The following is a 19,911-nucleotide window of genomic DNA, read 5'->3' on the forward strand; positions in this document are numbered from 1 at the left end:
TGAAACTTCCCTATATATAGTCCCCAAATTTGGTGTGATGACTGAGTATCTCAGGCACCATCAGGATGATGTGAAAACCTTGATTTCTGTTTAAGGAGGTTCCATTTTGTAACCTTTCAGTTTGAGCAGTCTTTTCCTTTATTCCATTTTTTAAGGTAAATGTAAAGTACTGAATACTGCATATCTAGCTGTTGTGGTTTTACTCAAATGAGCTCCACCACAACTGCTCTCTCACTCCCCCTCCTCAAAGGGAAAGAGAAAAAAATTACCATTAAAAGGGCTCAAGGGTTTAGGTAAGGACAGGGAGATCACTCAACAATTATCATCACGGGCAAAACAGACTCAGTGTATGGAGATTACAGACATTTATTGCCTATTACTAACAAGATAGAGAAATGAGAAACAAAACAAACTGAAAACACCGTGCCCCCATCCATGCTCTTCTACTTCCTCCCCTGGAGCGGCACAGGGGAATGGGGAATGGGGTTGTGGTCAGTCCATAACACTTAATCATCTGCTGCTCCTCCACGGTCACTCCCTACTCCTGTTCCACATGGGGTCCCTCCCACGGGATGCCGTCCTTCCCGAACTGAGCCTGCGGGGGCTGCCCACAGGCAGCAGCTCTTCAAGACCTGCTCCCACACGGCTCCGTACCACGGGGTCCATCCATCCCCCAGGAGCAAACTGCTCCAGCACGGGTCCCCCACGGGCGGCAGCTCCTCCAGACCCCCTGCTCCTGCGTGGGCTCCTCTCCACGGGCTGCAGCTCCGGCCCGGGGCCTGCTCCTGCAGGGGGCTCTCCATGGGCCGCAGCCTCCTCCAGGCCACATCCACCTGCTCCACCGGGGGCTCCTCCACGGGGGGGCTGCAGCGTGGAGATCTGCTCCGTGTGGGACCCATGGGCTGCAGGGGGACAGCCTGCTCCACCAGGGGCCTCTCCCTGCACAGGCCGCGGGGGAACTGCTGCTGCCTGCCTGGAGCACCTCCTGCCCTCCTGCTGCACTCACCTGGGGGCTGCAGGGCTGCTTCTCACTCCTCTCTCTCCCAGCTGCTGCACAGCAGTTTTTTGTTGTTGCCGTTGTCTGCTTACCACTGGGCAGCAGTGGGTCCCTCTGGAGCTGGCTGAAACTGGCCCTTATCTAACATGGGGCAGCTGCTGTGCTCTTCTCACAAAGGCCACTGCTGCAGCCCCCCAGTTACCAAATCCTTGCCACGTAAATCCACTACACTACCTGCAGTTCTAGTGTTAACCTAACCTAGACAGCTATTATTGCATCTGCACAAACAAAACGAAATTTTGGTGAAATCTGCCATATTACAATCCTTGTCAACAAAGGTAGTAAAGTTTTCAGTTTGGATTGTGGTGTTGAGTTCTGTAGGAGTACTTTGGATATACAGTGGTAGAGCAGTCAGACAGAAGCTGCCACGACTGTGAACTACAGATATCTTCAGAGTTAGGTAGTTGTTTGGTTGGGGAAAGGAAGAGCACAGAAATGCAATTATAACTTTACAAACGTAAGTTCTTCATAAACCATGCACTGGATATTGATAGGGCTGTTGGATCTGCTGTGATCCTAAGAAATCAGGACTCTCTTCACCCATTGATGTCTGTGCTCTTAAAAACATTTAGAGTGCCTCTTGCGATAGTAACAACAGCTGCAAAAGGGAATCAGTTTCGTTAGAACTAATAATATTTGAGTCACCATTGCCATATATGAAGCATGAAGCAAACTTGTTACTGGGAAATAATCCATTACATTTTATAATCTTACCTGTGCTGTATTCTGAAGAAAACGAAATGCTATTTGTGTTTTAGACACTGTCTTCTATTCTGAAAATATCTTTCCAAGTCTTACTTGGTAAGAGCAAGTCAGAGGAAGAGGAAGACAAAGCATTCTTTGCTCTCCACCGGTCAGTCAGCACAGGAAATCAGCATGCTGAGAAAATACCTGCATGTCATGAAAAACCACGATGTGTTTCAAGTTGCTTTAGACACAGTATGCAAGCTACTTTGGTTTTAGAAAAAAAACATCTCTACTTCCCTTTTCCTTTAGCCAGTGTCCTGTTCACATCTTAGGCAACAAGAAGCACTCTGCATGAAAAATAGTTGCATGAGTAGTTGAAGTAAAACACAGTTGTAGTTCGGAGTTGAGTGAGTGAGTGAGGAGCAGAATTTAATGCTTGCCGCTGCAGTCTCTGGAGATGTGATTGCAAGTAGTAGCATTGCATCTGCAATGCCTCCCAGCACTTTAGCAAGGGTATTCTGTGGTATTTTTTTCATGGCTTTTGAAAAATTACTGAGTATATTGTAACCTTGTCATAGTTACCCACATTATTTGGAATGAAGTAGTGCTGTTTTCTCTAGGTGATAACTGCTGATGGAAATGCTCACAGGTAATGTCAGTTTCAATGTGGAATCTGAGAACTGTTTGGCAGATATAGTTGGCCCCAGAAGTCTTTCCTCTTGCCAAAAAAAAAAAAAAAAGAGTTTTGAAAACCCTGCTCTCAAATCTTTCTGAGCAGCAATTTTGTTGTCTGATAAAAAACTGGGATTTGTCACCTGGTGTGCAATAAGCCAATCCACATACGAGGTTGAATTATTGTTTATTTCAGAATTGTGCAAGTCTGTTTGGTTACCAGGTGGTTTCCCACAAAGCTGGTGCACCTTGGGACTTTCCATGCAACTCTTTGTACAATCCCTTATCCCTATATTTACAGGTTTGTACGAGCCCCTAGCCTCAGATTGGTTACAGAACTCTCACGCTGCTGACACAACAGAATCACTCTGCGCATCCTTGAAGTGTCCCTTGATGGGCCAGGGTCTCCCAGGCTATGGGCATGATTTTTATTAATGAGGATAGTTCACAGATAGTTCATATTAGAATACTCTTAATCTTTGTTTTTCAGCCAACTATCCACATTATGTTGATTGGTGATGTACTCAAGGGCATACCTCAGGATGTTTCCATCAAGAATGGCAATGTAATGGTCTTCCTGATTAGCAGTTGCTCAGTTAATCATCCTTTAGACACCTCCAAGGCCTGGGTCATCTTGCCCTTTCCTCAAAGTACATATTTTATCCCTTTCACACAAAACAGAATTAACTGGTATCACTTTGAACATTTTCTTGGGGGACATTCAAATCCAGGCATCATTGATTTGGGAACTTTAAACATTTACTGAGTTGCTCAGTTCTCCACACAGCTCTAGGAGAGAAGTGGTCAAGTGGGTTGCTCCCTAGTTTGCAATGGCTCTTAAGGCCCTGGTTCATCAGCATCATATGCTGTCAGTAAAGTGGGGACCATGATAAAGAAAAGGAGGCAAACTCAATGGAGAGTACCTTTCTGTGCACACCAGAACAGAAAATGTCTGTGTTGCCGAATCCGGGCTTTGCATAGAAGAAAAACATATTATATTGCAGAAAATTTTCAGCTAACTCCACTTCTGTCTCACTATCAGCAATAATTGAACACAGGCATCTCAAACTAAAACCTGCTTTCTAAACTTAGACACCCTGGGCCAACTATGATGGAGCTCGTAGCAAGTTCCTACCTATTCTGGGTCCAGTCACTGGAAGATATTGTTCTCAGTGTGAGCTAGCCCTGAGTAAGCTGTAAACAACTATGCAACACAGTGAAGGTATCTCAGATGTTGTTTCCAGATCTTCTAGAAGCAGGAGATCATGCTGGCTACCCATGAATTTTAGACAATTATTTTATATTACATTCCATGATTTCTCCCAAGTGAAATTAAGAGCAGATCTATAACCAACTACTGTGTGAAATTTCATGTGAAATTTACATGAAATCTGCAAGAAAACATTAACATCTTTCCAGAAATTAAAAGAATTAATGATAACAGAAATGTACAAGATATTTTCATTTCCCAGGCAAACCAGAAACTGCTTCAGTGCACAGAGAAAATTTTCCTTTTATTTGTATTTCGTATTACGTTCTATTTTGTTTTCTCTCCTCACTGTCATCTCTTGGTTTCAAAATTAAAGACAAACAAGAGAAATCTTATTTTAATGGAGGCACTTATCTGTTGTTTTTAATTTTAGGTCAGCGGGGGAAGAGACAGAAGTATAGCTGCTTATACATGCTGGATCCTGTCCTCATACTTCCGTGGGCTTTGATAGGGCTGCAGTGTACAAGCCTTCAAGCACTTCCTAGCTCAGAGAGTACTTTGTGCGCTGCACAGTGTTCTGTAGCTGCCTAGCAAAGAGCTCCACGTTGTGGATTTTCTGTCGTCATATGTTGACTCTTGAGATAAAAAGAGGAACTTAGGGAATTCTATCTGAAAACAAATTACACTAAGAAATAAATGAAAGGCTTAGCAAAATGTCTTCAGAAGTTGCAGCACAGATTTTCCTTTGTTTTTAATTTGAAAGTTGAGAAAAGGTGATTTAAAAAAGCATCTTCAACCTAGTTACTTATTGCTAGCAAAGAATAACCTTAAAAATCTCTCTTATTCCTGCAGAATTCGAGAAAGGGACAGCAATGGTTCCTATGCCCTGTGTCTGCTCAACGATGGAAAAGTACTGCATTACCGTATTGACAGAGATAAGACAGGAAAGCTCTCCATACCAGATGGAAAAAGATTTGACACCCTCTGGCAGGTCTGTTAAGATTGAATTGTTTGGATATCTGTCATCATGTTGCAATATAACCCAGCTAGGCAGTTTGTTTTACTTTGCTGTGCGTCAACTGTCTTTGGCTAAACAGCAGCATGTTTTGGCAGTTTATTTGTCAAGTTTCCACCTTTTTATGGCTTTCATACGTGGATAAAATGCATGTTAGTGTAGAAAGCTAAGTAAGAGTAGAGATTTTAATCATATTTAAATGTGATGATGAAGCCTCACTGGGTTTAATATTGCTGTAATCATTATGCAATTAGCTGAACATTCTCTAAAATGGAAGACCATTTGCATTTGTAAGTGACCGTATTCAATAGTAGCTATACCAGGTACAGTCATTGGCTTATGTCCTTTATAGTAATGATAAGCAGAATTCTGGGAAGTACATAGGTTTTTTGGGATGCTGCACACACACTGCATTTTTTAGCATTGAAGTTCCCGACTTTGTAGACTGAATAAACATAGTTTGCTAACGGTTACTTCCAAAATATGTCTGAATTGTGGTAAAACTAAAGCAAATGAGGACTGGCTAGTTAACTATACCATAGTTGTTAATAAAACAGAATAAAACTGGAGAAATGACTGGGTAAAGTGAAGTAAAAACCATGAAGAATTTTCTTCTTGCTTAAAACTCTATTAAGACAAATAAAGTCAGTAATAAATCTAAAAAATGTGTCTTTAATTGTATATATTAACTCAGTCTTGCTTGTAAATATCCTGCATATTTCTTTCCCTGAGTCACTGAAACTTTAAAGCAACCTGCAAAACTTGCACATTTTTTGAATTTCTGTAAATGTTTCACTTGCAGACACCCACCCACCTTCCTACCCAAATGTACCAAAGCCAAAATAGCAGTCATGTACCTGTGATAAAATGGCAAAAGGCATGGACAGGATAATGCAGGAACACAAATGTGCACAACTATTGGTACTATACATTTATTAATTGTTTACATCCCATTGTGAGTCTGGAGCCCAAAGAAAGCATTAAATAGGAAGATAATTCCTGCCCTAGAGTTTTGACCATCTTTAAAACAAAAACTCAAAAACAAACAACCAAACCAAACCAAAACAAACCAAAACAAAACCAACAAAGATAGAAGTCAGACGTGTAAAAAGAAGTGATTTGCTCAGAGTTACAAAGCTGGTTCATAGCAGAGTCAGGTGTGGCATGTTATATCTCACAAATCCAGTTCTTGGGTGAGGTTCCAGATTCAGCCAGGAGGTTGCTTCAGAAACATACACCTCTGATAGAGAGTAAAATAGCAGTAAAATTCTGCTGTATGCCCAGTTCATTTGCTATAACATATATCAAATATTGTACATATGCATGTGATTATAAGCAGACAATCTATTTAATAATACCTCTCTTACCTTTTTTTTCTCTCTCTTCTCTCTTTTTTTTTTTCTCTCGTTCTGTTAGTTAGTTGAGCATTATTCATACAAACCAGATGGATTATTAAGGGTTCTTACCATTCCCTGTCCACGACTTGGCTTAGAAAGTGGTGAGTTATTCCTATTATTTTGAAATTGATAAATAGCTGTGTTAATGATGACGAAAAATGCATGCATTTTTTTGATTTGGAGGGTGTGTGGGTGCAGATTTCTGTAGATGCAATTTTAAATTTGGATTAAAAAAAAATGAAATATTAAATTTCTAACTTTTCAAATGAGTTACGATCTGCCAGGTCATGCAGGATAGAGTCAGATCCTGTACCTTAAGGGATGATACCACCCCCAGCTCTAAAATTAACGTCAGATCCAAAATGCAGTTTACTGCTCAAAATGGCAGTCTGTTGTACTTGGCCCATACATGCTAACAGCGTGGCTGTCCTGGCACTCCTTCTCCAGTGACCTTTACTTCAAGCGGAGGCTGGCATGCCAGCAGCTCTGGCACAAGCATTTTGGTTGGGTGCAGAGACAGGTGAGCTGCTGGTAGATGAGGACTTCCCATGCTGGGGAGCACGAGAGACAGGCAGTACAAACGTTTGGTTGCACCTGATGCTGAAAAGGGGGGTCTTCAAACTGCCACCCACTCACAGTGCCTGCAGGAATTAATTTCTGGGAGGGTTAGGGGTGTCCTGACCTCCAGTGTGCTCTTGGGCCTCTTTCTTTTTTAATCCCATTTGTCATCTGTGTTTACACAGATGAGACCTAGTCATCTCTTTCACTGCTTGCCAGGACAAAGGTGATCCTGCCTGATTCTTGTCTGACTCTTGCTGTTCCAGAAGTGGTCTTGTCTCTCTCAGGGCCCCTCTTCTGTCTTTCTGACTGGAAACCAGGGCCATGGTGTACAGATATGCCCTTACTTTTTACACTCCCATTAAGGCAGTGCACGTACCTTTTTTTCTGTAGCGGCAAGTAGCAGAGTGTGACTGCCCCACATTAGAGAAAAAAGCCAAGAAGATGGGCCAGGAGAAATGCTGCAATATGATCTAAAAGCTAGAAATTTGCCCCCCTATGTAATTATGTATTTATTTTCTGTAATTATTATTATTGTAGTACGTTTCTAACCTTGTTCAGTATCTTTCTACATTTGATTCTTTTACAGATAATGTTGTTTTTGACACTCGTCCTCTTCCTGGAACACCTTCAAAGGTAAGAGTAGGTAGTGATGTAGCAGTAAGTTCATTTAAGAAGCCTTACAGACACATAATACTCTAGGAATCATACAACTTGGATATTGTTGCAGTACATTTTTTGGGGGAGATTGTTTTAGAATTAGGTAGCAAATAAGCTAACATTTTTTGTCATATTTATTGTTTTCATCAGATTTTTGTACTGAGCTATTAAGCATTTAATTTTGTGAACTTGTTTTATATATATATAATATACATGGAAATCAGTATTTTCATATATGTCTCATTGAACATTATGTTCAAAATGCCTCATTGAACATTAACAGTCAAGTTGTCTAGTGACTGTATCATCACTCGGAGGAGAGATACTGCTCTGTTTAAATTGCCCATTTTGAGACTGCTGGCAGAAGTAAAATGAAGGTTCGCTTTATTGAGTAAAGCCAAATGTTTTCATACCTGGTGTATGTGGTTAACATCTGCCTTTGCACAATGGTTTGACTCCTTGTGCAGTGAAAATAATAATTTTCACTACCAACTGGCACTGTTGCTGTCCTTGATTAGGTTTTAAAATTACTATCAGTATCTATTTGACTATCTAATACAAACATTTGAGTTAAGGACTATTACCATAAAGACAGTGGAAATGTCTGCTAGGTGAAGTGCTGGGAGTTACTCATGTTGTAAAAGTATAATATGTAGCCATGTGCTATGTTCACCACATGCAAAGAACACGTACACCCTTACAGAATTTATTTATTGTAAAATAATAACTAAGGAGTGCCTTGGGTTTCCTTTATTCACAATTGGAAAGAGAATTTTATGAGGTAAAAGAAAATAACAGATTCAATAAGCCTTTTCAATATGCAGTTACTGAATTCTCATACAGCTATGAAGAGGGTCAAGGACTGAGGAAGTTTGTTCTTCCATCAGGAATAGGGACTGCATAGCTATACTTGATGCTTTTCAATAAAGGATACCTTTCTATGTAAAATCAAATAAAGATAAGCTTGGAAAAAAATATCATTTCGATCCAATCATTAGAAAAACTATTTTTTGAGCTAAATAGAAAAAAAAATAATTTGAAGTGACTAAGGATGTGGATCACATTACTATTTCAACCTGAGATACAGACAAAATGCTTGCTCAGTAAGTACTGCAGTTTTAATTAGGCAGGTATGATCTCTCAGTGACCACTAGAAATGCTTACTAGTCACATTTAATTAAATGAATTTACTTTTTTAAAACATAGTTGAATTTTTAAAAGTTATCTTTATATAGAACATAAGTGCACTTGAAAAATTTAAGGCCTGTTCATTTTTGTTGGAATTAATGTCAATTTCTATGCTTTTTGCTTCAATAACCACAATGTTTGTTGTAAGACCAAAGGGTGCTTCCAACTTTGCTTTATACATTAGTCATCCTTCAACACACTAAACAACTGATTCACATAGCTAAATATGTCTGGGAGGGGTTTAAGCTCAATAACAGAGGCAGAAGAAACATCGTGTAAAGCAACCAGGGAAGGGGCAGTCTATGAATTAAACGCTGCTTTAAGATACATGTACAGATCCAAGGTGGTTTAAAATAATATCGTCTAAAGAAAATTTAGTGTTAAGATTTCATACACTATATTTGTTGCTTTATTTTTGTACTTAACCAGGCACACACACAAGAAAGGTTGGGTTATGTTCTTTTGTACTACATCTGTTTTGTAAAATACCTTCAGCAATTTTCCTGACACATTTACTGTTCCTCTTTGACATTGTGGTTTCTAGAGTTGGGCAAGAGGTGGAATTATCTCAAGACTCAAATCGTACACCTTTCCAAAGGCTGGCAGCAAAAAGGTGCCTCATACAGTCTTCTTAGGTTTTTGGTTGAGTTAAAAGGACTTACACTTAACTAATTTCACTCTTCCTTTTTCCTGTTGGCTTGCTGTTACTGAATGTGTGTCTTGAATACTAACAATCTGATTGTGAAGATTTTGTTAGCTTTCTGCTTTTTTTAGTAATCATCTGCATAACTGTAGCCTTAACTAAAGCAATAGCTTTAAAGAAGTTTAAAAAAAATGGGAGGGGAGGGGAGAGGGGGGCTATTTTCAAGTAATTTCTCACATCCCAAAATATTAGTCCTGTTCTCAACATGTCTGCAAATAAAATGTAAATGATAAAATGCTTCAGAAAACACTTATAGCAGAACAAAGTGATATTTCTAGCAGTAAATACCATTCCTAATTAGAAAATTGGCTTGGTTACTAGATTATTTCTGAGCACATTTAGGGAACAATTTGTTAATAGCAATCACAAAATGTATTCCTACAGAACTTGTGCGCACAAATCCTGTTATACATTGAAGTTTAGGCAAGTGTAAGATTTTACAAGACCAAGCAGAATGGGAAAGTAGATGTCAGGGTGTCAAAGGGAACACAGTCCTGTACTAATGAAAGTGATGCTGCATGGCCAGAACATTACTGGATATACATAACATGTTCCTGTCCAGTAATTGGTGCAGTTGTGAAGCATGTAATTAATTATGGGCTTGCATGCTGAGAATAATATGTGTGTTCCTGTTCTACTCACAATTCTCTCATTTTATTTATTTATTTATTTATTTATTACTGGTTGCTCTGGAACAAAAATGAGCAGGCACAAAAATCCCTAGAGATACACTGCTGTTCAGAAAAGCTGACATATAGTATATTTGATAATCCTGATAAAAACAACTATTCTTTTTTTATACAACTTTAGTTCACTGTTATATTAAGGTGCCAGTAGCTGTTGTCATCTGCACACCCTCAAAATTATTATAGGACTCTTGCCTCATTTTTATTCTCTGTCATTTTATACAATTATATATATAATATCTGGGCATGTTCTAAAGCTATCTGGAAAAAATTGCCTTACTATCACATATTAGACAAGAGGGGTATTTTGGCTTTGTTCAGAAAAGTGAGTATGGGGTCTGAAGCCTCTAGACATGGCTTGGGTCACTGCTGTCTGTTCACATGATAAAACCTGTGCTTCTGTCAGGTTGCTTTCTGCAATAAAACGCCTTTATTCTGCTTCCCAGGGAAAGCACACAGAGTACTAACTGCAGCATAGAGAGAAAAACCAATCATTTAAGGAAATAATTCAGAAATCTGTTTGGATCATAATTTTTCTTTAAGCACAAATTTCATCTTACTGACAAATTCAGACCCTAAAGAAAATAAATAAACAAACAAACAAACAGTCCAGCTTTTAACATTTCCAAGATTAGCCATCCGTTAGCCCCAACACAGACAGCTTACCTAACACACCTAACACCCTTACACCTGGTTACTTACATACAGCTACTTCTCTTACATCAGACAGTAAAGCATAAAATTTACACTCTTATATTTTTTCAGACTTGCAAAATGTGTTGGTGGTATTATTATTATTATTATTATTATTATTTCACGAACTGGTTATTTGTATGTATTTTTAGCACTCTGATCAATTTTTTTTCAGCTGTTTTACTCATGAAATTGTCATTTTAGACTATTTAAATGAATTTGTGCCACCTAGTGGTAACCTAGTTTTAGTCAAAGTTCGTTGAGTAGTTGGCTACCATGGTCTTTGTCATGCAGCATTTTGCTTCGCAGTTGGTTTAGCAAAGTAAGATGACTTTACGGTCCTAGATATATGTTTGGTTTATTGCAAATCAGAATTACTAACGTGAAAAGAAATAATACTTGCTGTACTGATTGCCTGCATAAATACAATATTTACTATCAAATAACAGTCTTTACTATATAAATGAGACAGAAAAATGGGAGCCTTTTCATTCATATTTTAAAGCAAATGGTAAATGCATCTCATTCTCAGTGTAGCAACTGGAGGCTATCATACGTGCTTAGGGGTTATCCTACTGAGGCCTTAATCATACACAGAAAGTGTTATTCCTTTTACTAGACAGTTGCCTTTGACTCAGATCAAACTCTCTACCTCCTACTTTCCTCTTATTGTGGATATGGCTCTATTATTACAAGGCTGCTACATCAGTAAAGTCAGTCCCTAATAAGGGAAAGAACAGCATATTTAGATTAGATTGTGTATCTGAAAATTTCAACCAATTGAAATTAAATCCTAGCTGAAAAATAAATAAAATAAAATAATAAATAAAATAAAATAAAATAAAATAAAATAAAATAAAATAAAATAAAATAAAATAAAATAAAATAAAATAAAATAAAATAAAATAAAATAAAATAAAATAAATAAAATAAAATCTGTTCATGTTAAAAAATGGTCAAGGTCACAGCAGCATTCTAGTAGGAAAGCATGATATGACATCTTGCCTCACAGTTTACAAGAGTTCATACAACAAGGTATCGCATAATATGTGCCATTTTTAATGGGTTCCTCTAGCAGAGTCTTCATATATTATTTTTTTAACTGTAAGAGCAAGTTCATAGTTATTTTGCCCATTCTCTGGTTGTGATAAGAATATAAGAAGTAATCCGCTAGCCTATACATGGGCTGTATTAAGGCAAAGCTCCCTTTGTCAGAAAAGACCTGCAGAATTAAACTTGCTGCTTTTAAAGCAAGGACAGAAAGGACTCTGAATTTGAACAACAGTTAAATAAAAGGCAGTTTTTGTTGTACTATTACCCAGGCCACCATATATGCAAAGATACATACCTCCTGCACCATTTCTAGACCGTGGCTCTTGACTGCAAGAGAAAAATTCCAACCTTTCTATTAGAATATCCTGTTCAAAGGCAAGCAGGGTGCTACGTGTCACAAATACATAATTGTCAGAACTAAGGAAGAGAATGCTGCTGTTTGAGGTTTTGAGTGCTACATAATATTCCCAAGTTACTCGCATGAGCTGAAAAGGTGAAGCATCAAATTACAGTTCAAACAAATATTAATTTTATATATATATATATATTGTTAAGCTATTTAATTGAACTGCAGCAATGGGGAATATCATTCCACACATATGTATGTATTAGTTAACTAAGCTAGCCTTAATGATATGTAAGACATTATCACTCATCTTAAACATGAGAAGCTTTCTGAGAAAGAATCCGCTCAAAAGTTTGTTAAATTTGGTGTTACTGTGTCATCTACAGAGATTAATTCACAAGAATAGGAGTAAAGCACTTGTTTTTAATGCACTTTCTGAACAAGATGACCCAGTCCTTTCTGATTCTTTTGTTTTGTTCTTGAATTATAAAGGAAAGGAAATGTCTGTCTACCTCTCACAGAAGGAGTCAGCTATGTCATAGTCAAAAGTATATTTTTACCAATTTTTCTGCACTGGTGAAGAGCTTCTTGTGAGACATATGAATATGGTGTATGTCAGTTTGTTTGTCCAGTGGAAAGTATGCCAGTTCATACACTGAGACCTAGATTCAGGGATATTTAACTGCTTCTCTAGTGCCTAGGTAATACTAATCACATGAAAGTATATGCCCTCTGAGGTTTTTAAAGTTTGAGTTTGAGGAGCTGTCTAGTACTGTCTGAGCCTACTGAACTTCTAAGTGTTTCTGCCCCGTTGTTCAGCAATAATGACATAAATCTCACTTACCAAATTTATACAAGGTATTGCAGCTGAATTACCATCATTATATTTCTGCCTGCAGCGTTATGTTACTACATCAAACAAGAATCACTTATTTCAGCACAAAGTTCACGTCCATTTGAAAACCTGAGTTTATTACTTTAAAGGCCTTTTTCAAAGTGCTTGTATCTCATTTCTCCAAAGCTTCAGCTACAGTGACAACAAGTGGTGCACAAACTTTTTACTCATGTGAAAAATAGAAAGATCTGCTGATATTGTACCCTATGTGGGCATAATTTATATTCTTCATCATGTAACAGCAACCACAAACTCTAGCAAGATCTTGACCTTTTGTGGAAAGGAAAAAGGGCTACCATGCTTCATTCATTAGCCTGGAGCTACAGATGTGCTTCACATAACTGTGACAACAGAAAGGTTTCAGTGTTTTAAGTGTGAGGTATGATGTGGGACATTCCAAGGCTCAGATACATCACACTTTAGGTTTATTGTCAGGGTACTCCCCAGAATGAACAGAGAACAATTGATAAGTCCTACTAAAGCTTTAAAAAAGCATAGAAGTCCCAGAACAATGTGGTATCTTGGAGATGTCATTTACTGAATACTTTGCATTTCTGTCAGAAAGATTATTTTAAGGATAAAGTATGCAAAGGTATTCTTTGAAACTGATTGTTCTGTGATCATTCCAAACTGTGATCATTCCAAAGTGTTTCAGAACATTTTTTCCAGTATCTTGGAAGCTGCCACTGAAGATTCAGTATCTGAGCCCCTTTCCAAATTTGTCAACATATTTTTCTCCTTTTTTGACTGTCTTGTTTTGAACTTCTTGGCCAAGAAGTGTTAACTGGAGGCTTCCATAAAAGCCATGCAATGTAATAATTTGCAACAGCTTCCTTTGTACATATATCTATCTAACTACAGGTATTAATGTCAACCTATATTGCTTTGTATCCACTCAGTGAGTTACTTGTTTCTAATTATCTTTTGGACTGTAAAATTATCTCCCTATAAGTACACTTAACTGCGGAAGCAAGAACACATCTAGAAAGCCATTCAGTGGAGCTAGAGCCACTTCTCAGTGGTAATAGGGAATGGCTCATAGTAATTATCAGTAAGATTAAAAAACAAACAAACAAACAAAAAAGGAGTCGTGGCATGTTCTGAAGCAATAGAGAATATATTAAATCCACAAACTAAAACCACTGTGTCCTCAGTAACTGTAATTGCATCTGATTTTATTTTCCTTTGGAAAAAAAAAATAGTGTTGATTGACCATAAGTATTTCCTTATATATCTGGAGGTAGTGTAGGGAATAACTATCCTAAGTGTGTTCACAGTAAAACTGGCAGCTCATTGCTTGAGGGGCTTAGGATTGAATTCCAATTTTAGATCCTTTTTTTTTTTTTTTTTTTTTTTGGTTAGTGAATTTTTTACCAAGGCATATGTCCTGTGTGTAAAATCAAGTGATTTAGGCCTTGGAAATGCAGGTCTTAGCATGCAGATCTGGCAAGGTTTACCTGGCTAGGAAAACAAAATCAGGACTGAGGAGAAAGAATGGATCTTGTTCTATACCATTCGTCTCCTTATTCTTGAAGCTGGCTGGTCAGTTTTGTCCCTGACCTATCTCAAAACTGTGTCAGTAGTCTTGTGGCTTACCCTGATAATAAATGGCCTTTCAACACTGTTCCACAAGACTAAATGACTCAAGTCAGAAATGTTACCCTTACTATCTGTGATGCCACCACACTCATCCTGCTAGGTGAGAATCTTGCTGAGCGTTTGTGTCCTACTTGTGGTTTGCTGTAAAGTTTGTGTAGAAACCTCTTCTGCTTTATCTACCTGGGCAGATTACTTCATTATGATTTAATGATCTGTACATCCTGGGTCAAACAGCTGCTTCCAAGTGATAAAATGCCAATTAACTCCTAGACATTTCCCTATTTCATCTTACTTGCAAACCACAACTGTTTCAGGTAGAAACTTATACCACTGAAATCTTCAGTTATTAAAAATAATTATATACTTGAATATTTGCAAAATATCTTTATCCAGTGTTTTGCAAGTACCATGCATTTTTATTTCCTACTAGAACTGAGCAAAGTCTTGCTGATCTCTGAATTTCTGGTTTTGAAGCACTCTCTTAGGATAGTGAAGTCATTCATCACTCGAGTAAAAATTTAACATTGAGAAAGAAACATTACTGATTTGAAGAAATAATTTCTGTAATTCTCTGTTCTTAAAAGTAACATCTCCCTGATCACAGACAGAAAAAAGCAGGTTATAAATTTCACTAACCTATAGATTATTGTGTGAGATTCATCCTTCAACCAAGCAGCTACAGAACGCACAGTGTTTCTTCCAGGTTCGTTTGTGTGCTCCATGAAATTCTTCTGACAAAAACAACAAAGGCAGAGGAATAATATTTGAATCAGATGTTCAAATGTAGTAGAAATTTGGTAATTTTCTCCCTCCTCAGACCAGAAAGAGCATACAGGCTGGCCTAGAGTATCTGGTCCATGATGTTCATTCATTCAAGCCTATTAAAATAATTTCTTTTTTTCCCCTTGTTTCATCCAAGCTGAAACACTCTACAACATCCACAGGAAAAACAGGCTAGGGTTTTTGTTTGTTTTCATTAGTTCTAGGAACTTCTCTACGGCCTAGATATAGTGAGAAAGAACTTGGAGGGGGAGGAAGGACAAATTAAAGGGAAATTCTTAGGACTTGCAGTGTTACATGGCAGATTTGAAGACAGCATGAAAATTTAATATCTGCAGGGTAAGATTTGTGCATGACCCATTCCAGTTAATTCTCTCAGATCAAATGTTCTGAAATATTTGCAGTAACTTTTTATGCTTTAGCAGTGTATGTGTAATTTGGCCTGCATATATACTCAAGCAATAGCCTCCAGAATGAATAAGCTTTGTTTGATCCTTTTCTTACTCTCTGATTCTTATCTATGTGTCTCTTGCAATCATTATGCCATAATCCTCTGGAAAAAAAATGCTTTTAACTTACACGTATATTGCTAAACTTAATAATTCTATCTGTGTGCTACAGCTTCAGCCACCTATTGGCTCCCCATCTGATGACCAAGCAGCTTTTAATCCTTACGTGCTACAAAGGACAAGAGGTCTTACAGGAGCAGAGAAAGGTAAGCAGAGTAATCTATGCTATGAATAACATCTGTTTCCTTATGTGAGAGGTCTTCCCTCTACCCACATTTCTTTTTTCTTGCTTATATTTCACACCATGTTGTGTATTGTTTTACTACTGTCATAGCTCAAGTCTGGTAGCTGAGACTGCCAGACGTCAGTGTCTGTAATAGAAGTGATTTAACAGTAATCCCTTTTTTGCATGTTGAAGTGGAGGATTATTGTCTCTTTGACTCTAAAAGCTGCATCCTTACACTTCATAGAAAGAATTGTGCCCCACTGAATCCACAGTGCCAACCTGTTGCCAAGGCTTTCTGTAAAATGTAATTAAATATTGCATTCCGAGTGAAGAATTGAGCACTAATGGGAAGCACTAAGAAGAAAGGCACATCTTTAACCCTTCTCCTGTCGAGGAACCTCCTAGCAGTAACATTATGTGGTTATTCAACAGCTAGAACATGTCACCAGGTAGATGTCACTCTATTTTGGGATGTCCTAAAGTACCTGTGGCTGGACTGCATGTCGTTTTGTTATAATGCACTCATAAGTCAAACCCAAAGATGCAGTCGATAATCCTGAACATGAATGTGGTGAATATAAAACTGTGGCAGCAAAACAGTTTCACATAATCTCTGATATGTTTATTCACTGTACTGCAGGTGATCAGAGAGAGGCCTTACCCATGGACACCGAGGTCTACGAAAGTCCATACGCTGATCCAGATGAAATGAAACCAAAAAATGTCACTCTTGACAGGAAATTGTTAACCCTGGAGGAAGGAGAACTTGGCTCTGGCAACTTTGGTACTGTAAAGAAAGGGTTCTATAAGATGAAAAAGTAAGTATTTATTTCTGTTTTCATGAAGTTTAATCCTTAAAATCTTTATCACTTATCTGAGCAGAAGTAATCTTACCTTGTCATTTGGGTTGACAGATTGTACCCAAGTAATTTGGCCTAAAATTCACCAGTTTCTGTCTTTGTACATGGAAGCCTGTGCACTCATTTTCTTCAGCTTGCAAACATCTCTTGGCTGCAGCATAGTCACGTCCTAGTTCTTATTTTTGTCTGTAAAGTGGGGAAATGCCCATTATTACTATTTACTCTCCTCTCTGGGATAAAATAGAGTGAGAAGTCCTCTGCCTTTTCACCACACAATGTATGGGCAGTCATTCTACTCCTTCTTGTCTTTCACAACTGCAGTCTCTCTATGAGAAATTGTGTAGAGTGTCATGCACAGTTTACCTGGAGCAAATGGATTTTCACCTAAAATAATTATGATAAATACCTGTTTCATGAAGCTGGAGGGTTGATTTTCAAGTAGACAGAAAATGTTGTGTCCTCCCTTATCAAGCAATTTCAGTAGGAACAGACCCTGTTTAAACTGGCAGAAGTGGGAGCACCTGACTCTTTGTGCATTTTCATAATAAAATGTTATCAGTATGTTGTTTAAGTGCATGGACTCATTATGTATACACTTTTACCACTCAGAACTGGAGGCATTTCTTTAACTGAGATTTTCAGAGCCAAGGCGGATTTTTCATTTTCCAGTACAGTCTGAGGGGATTTGAAGGGCTCTGGTGCTAGCTTGTGTATTTGCTAATCTTGTTTCACAGCATTTGTTCGTATTTGAGCTCTACCATCTCATCAGTGACTTTTTCACTTGTATGAGCTGTAGGTTGCAGGAGCAGGTTTAGTTTCTCTGTGGGTCAGAGCACTGCCTTGGGGCTTTCCAATGCTGCATATTCTAGTCTCACCCCCAAAACACCTCAGTGCTGAGAAAGGCCATTATAGTTTTTCTTCTGGGAGCTCTTTAGTAAATCTTTCCACTATTCCTGGTCTTTTTATTAGTTGAGACCAGCCAGAATGGACAAGATAATACTGTTAGGTACACTTATTTCAAAGGTTGTCTAGACCTTTTATAACTACTTTTAATTTTCTTTCTATTCTCTTTCTTTTGCTTAGCTGTCCTCTGAGCATTTGATAGAGAGTTATTCCCATTACAATCAGTTTCTTTTCTGTCTTAATGTTCAATTCTGTCTTTTGTCACATTTTGTACTGTGTGCAGAGGAGCATCAGTTGAAGATAATGTACGTTTGCACACAGATTTTTCAGCAACTAATCCCAGAGTTGGATTCTTCTTTGTAGGGGTGCCAAGCCAGTGGCTGTAAAAATTCTTAAGAATGAGAGTAATGATCCAGCCATAAAGGATGAATTACTGAGAGAAGCAAATGTAATGCAGCAACTGGATAACCCATATATTGTCCGAATGATAGGCATATGTGAAGCTGAGGCCTGGATGTTAGTAATGGAAATGGCTGAACTTGGGCCACTGAACAAATTTTTGCAAAAAAATAGGTATGTAAGCTTTGATTCCTTTTCATAGCATTTATCCAAAAGAGGGAAAACAGACAGGTCTGTTTTGTCTTTAAATTCAGGGACATTTTACATTGAAATGCCGTTTATCTAATAATTAGTTATTGTAGTTACTCTTCACCTAGACATAATTGTCTTGCAGATGTCTCCAAACTGTCAAACCTTTCTGGTAAAATAGTGCATTCTGAATAAATTAAAGAATTTTCAGACATTCTTCAATTGCTCATTTATTGATATGTTCACATATTGTCTTGTTCAGGACATGCTTATGCTACCTGTTCTAGTTAAAGCTTAGCTAAACATAAATGGATCGCATTACTAGTATGCTGTGAGGAAGTTCATAGGCAGAATTTGTATTTGAACTTGAAAAATCATGAAAATGAACTCTTAAAGATTCAATTATGATTTCCAGACATGTCACGGAAAAGAATATAACAGAGCTGGTACATCAGGTTTCCATGGGGATGAAATACCTGGAGGAGAATAACTTTGTGCATAGGGATCTGGCTGCAAGGAACGTGCTATTAGTCACCCAACATTATGCCAAAATCAGTGACTTTGGACTTTCTAAGGCTCTTAGCGCTGATGAAAATTATTACAAGGTAAGGTTTACATAAGATACCAAAGCTGTGTATTTGTGTATTAACATACCTTAATGAGATTATTTTCAGATTAAGTGCAGTTGTTTTTAAGAGTTGAAAATAAGAAATGCTATGTGTCATTTATTGTTTCACAGTCTGCTAGTAGGTCATGGATTTTTTAAATGAGTGATCAACGTTAAGAGAGAGGGAGGGAAAAGATAATCCCTTACTTAGTTGCTTCTTTTATTTACTGTCAGTAAATTTGTCATTAGAGGGCAGAAATATTCTGTAGAAATTAGATATTTCCTTCCATAAAAGGGGGAAAAAGTCTTTGTTGCAGGTACGAATTTAGTACATGGTTTTCACCATGTCCAAGGAAAATATAGGCTAGCACACTGTGTAACTAACAGAATTGGATTGGGGGATTTTGTTGAAGGAGTATAGTTGGTAAGCAATCATTGGATATAAGAAATGTTTCTTCAGATTAGTTTTAAATTATTTGCATCTTTGTACAGCTAAAGAGACTGAAATAACTACCACATTTAATGAGGTAAAAACATCCTTGGGAGATGAATGTTCTACATGTCTACATATTCTTTTCTGGTATATTGCTCTTAAAGTTAAAATTATTTATTTTTGCCTGTTTCCTTTCATCAGTAAGTCAGACTATGAAACACTGCAGAGAAGGAGCAAGCACATACTGCCTTCTGATGACCTTCCTATGGGAACAGTAACTGCTGCCAGAAAAGGCAGTGACATCTTAAATCACTGCCACTAGCCTAGCTTGTCAGAGGTTTGAGATCTGGTATCAAAGGCCCATTCCTTTTACAACTTCGCAAAATACAGAGGGATTATATTACCAGATCTAGCATTGTGCTGGTATGGTTTGACACTTGCATTGTTGTAACAGTGTTATGGCATAATTTAAGCAAATTGCAGCTTGCAGCTGCTTTGAAACAAAATATTGACTTCAGCTAAAAAGAAGACTCAGTGTAGCTAAGTAGATATCTCTTACCTCCTGCAAAAAATAGACTTGAAAAAT

General features: G+C 37.8%; 1 protein-coding gene across 5 annotated transcripts in view; it reads left to right on the forward strand.

The window, feature by feature from the left end:
• The window catches only part of SYK (spleen associated tyrosine kinase), a 58,167-nt gene that overhangs the window by 34,117 nt on the left and 4,139 nt on the right, over window positions 1-19,911 (forward strand). For 3 of the 5 annotated variants that reach the window (XM_080575131.1, XM_080575130.1, XM_080575129.1), the window contains exons 4-11: window positions 4,479-4,617; window positions 6,058-6,139; window positions 7,186-7,232; window positions 8,989-9,057; window positions 15,821-15,914; window positions 16,575-16,752; window positions 18,061-18,270; window positions 18,701-18,890. In XM_080575131.1, coding sequence (XP_080431257.1) covers window positions 4,479-4,617; window positions 6,058-6,139; window positions 7,186-7,232; window positions 8,989-9,057; window positions 15,821-15,914; window positions 16,575-16,752; window positions 18,061-18,270; window positions 18,701-18,890 — 1,009 coding nt within the window. The remainder of the gene's footprint in view (window positions 1-4,478; window positions 4,618-6,057; window positions 6,140-7,185; window positions 7,233-8,988; window positions 9,058-15,820; window positions 15,915-16,574; window positions 16,753-18,060; window positions 18,271-18,700; window positions 18,891-19,911) is intronic. The other 2 variants (XM_080575132.1, XM_080575133.1) reach the window with 1 other exon arrangement.

The sequence above is a fragment of the Anser brachyrhynchus genome (genome assembly GCF_964034855.1).
Source record: "Anser brachyrhynchus genome assembly, chromosome: Z".
In the NCBI taxonomy this organism is placed as follows: domain Eukaryota; kingdom Metazoa; phylum Chordata; class Aves; order Anseriformes; family Anatidae; genus Anser; species Anser brachyrhynchus.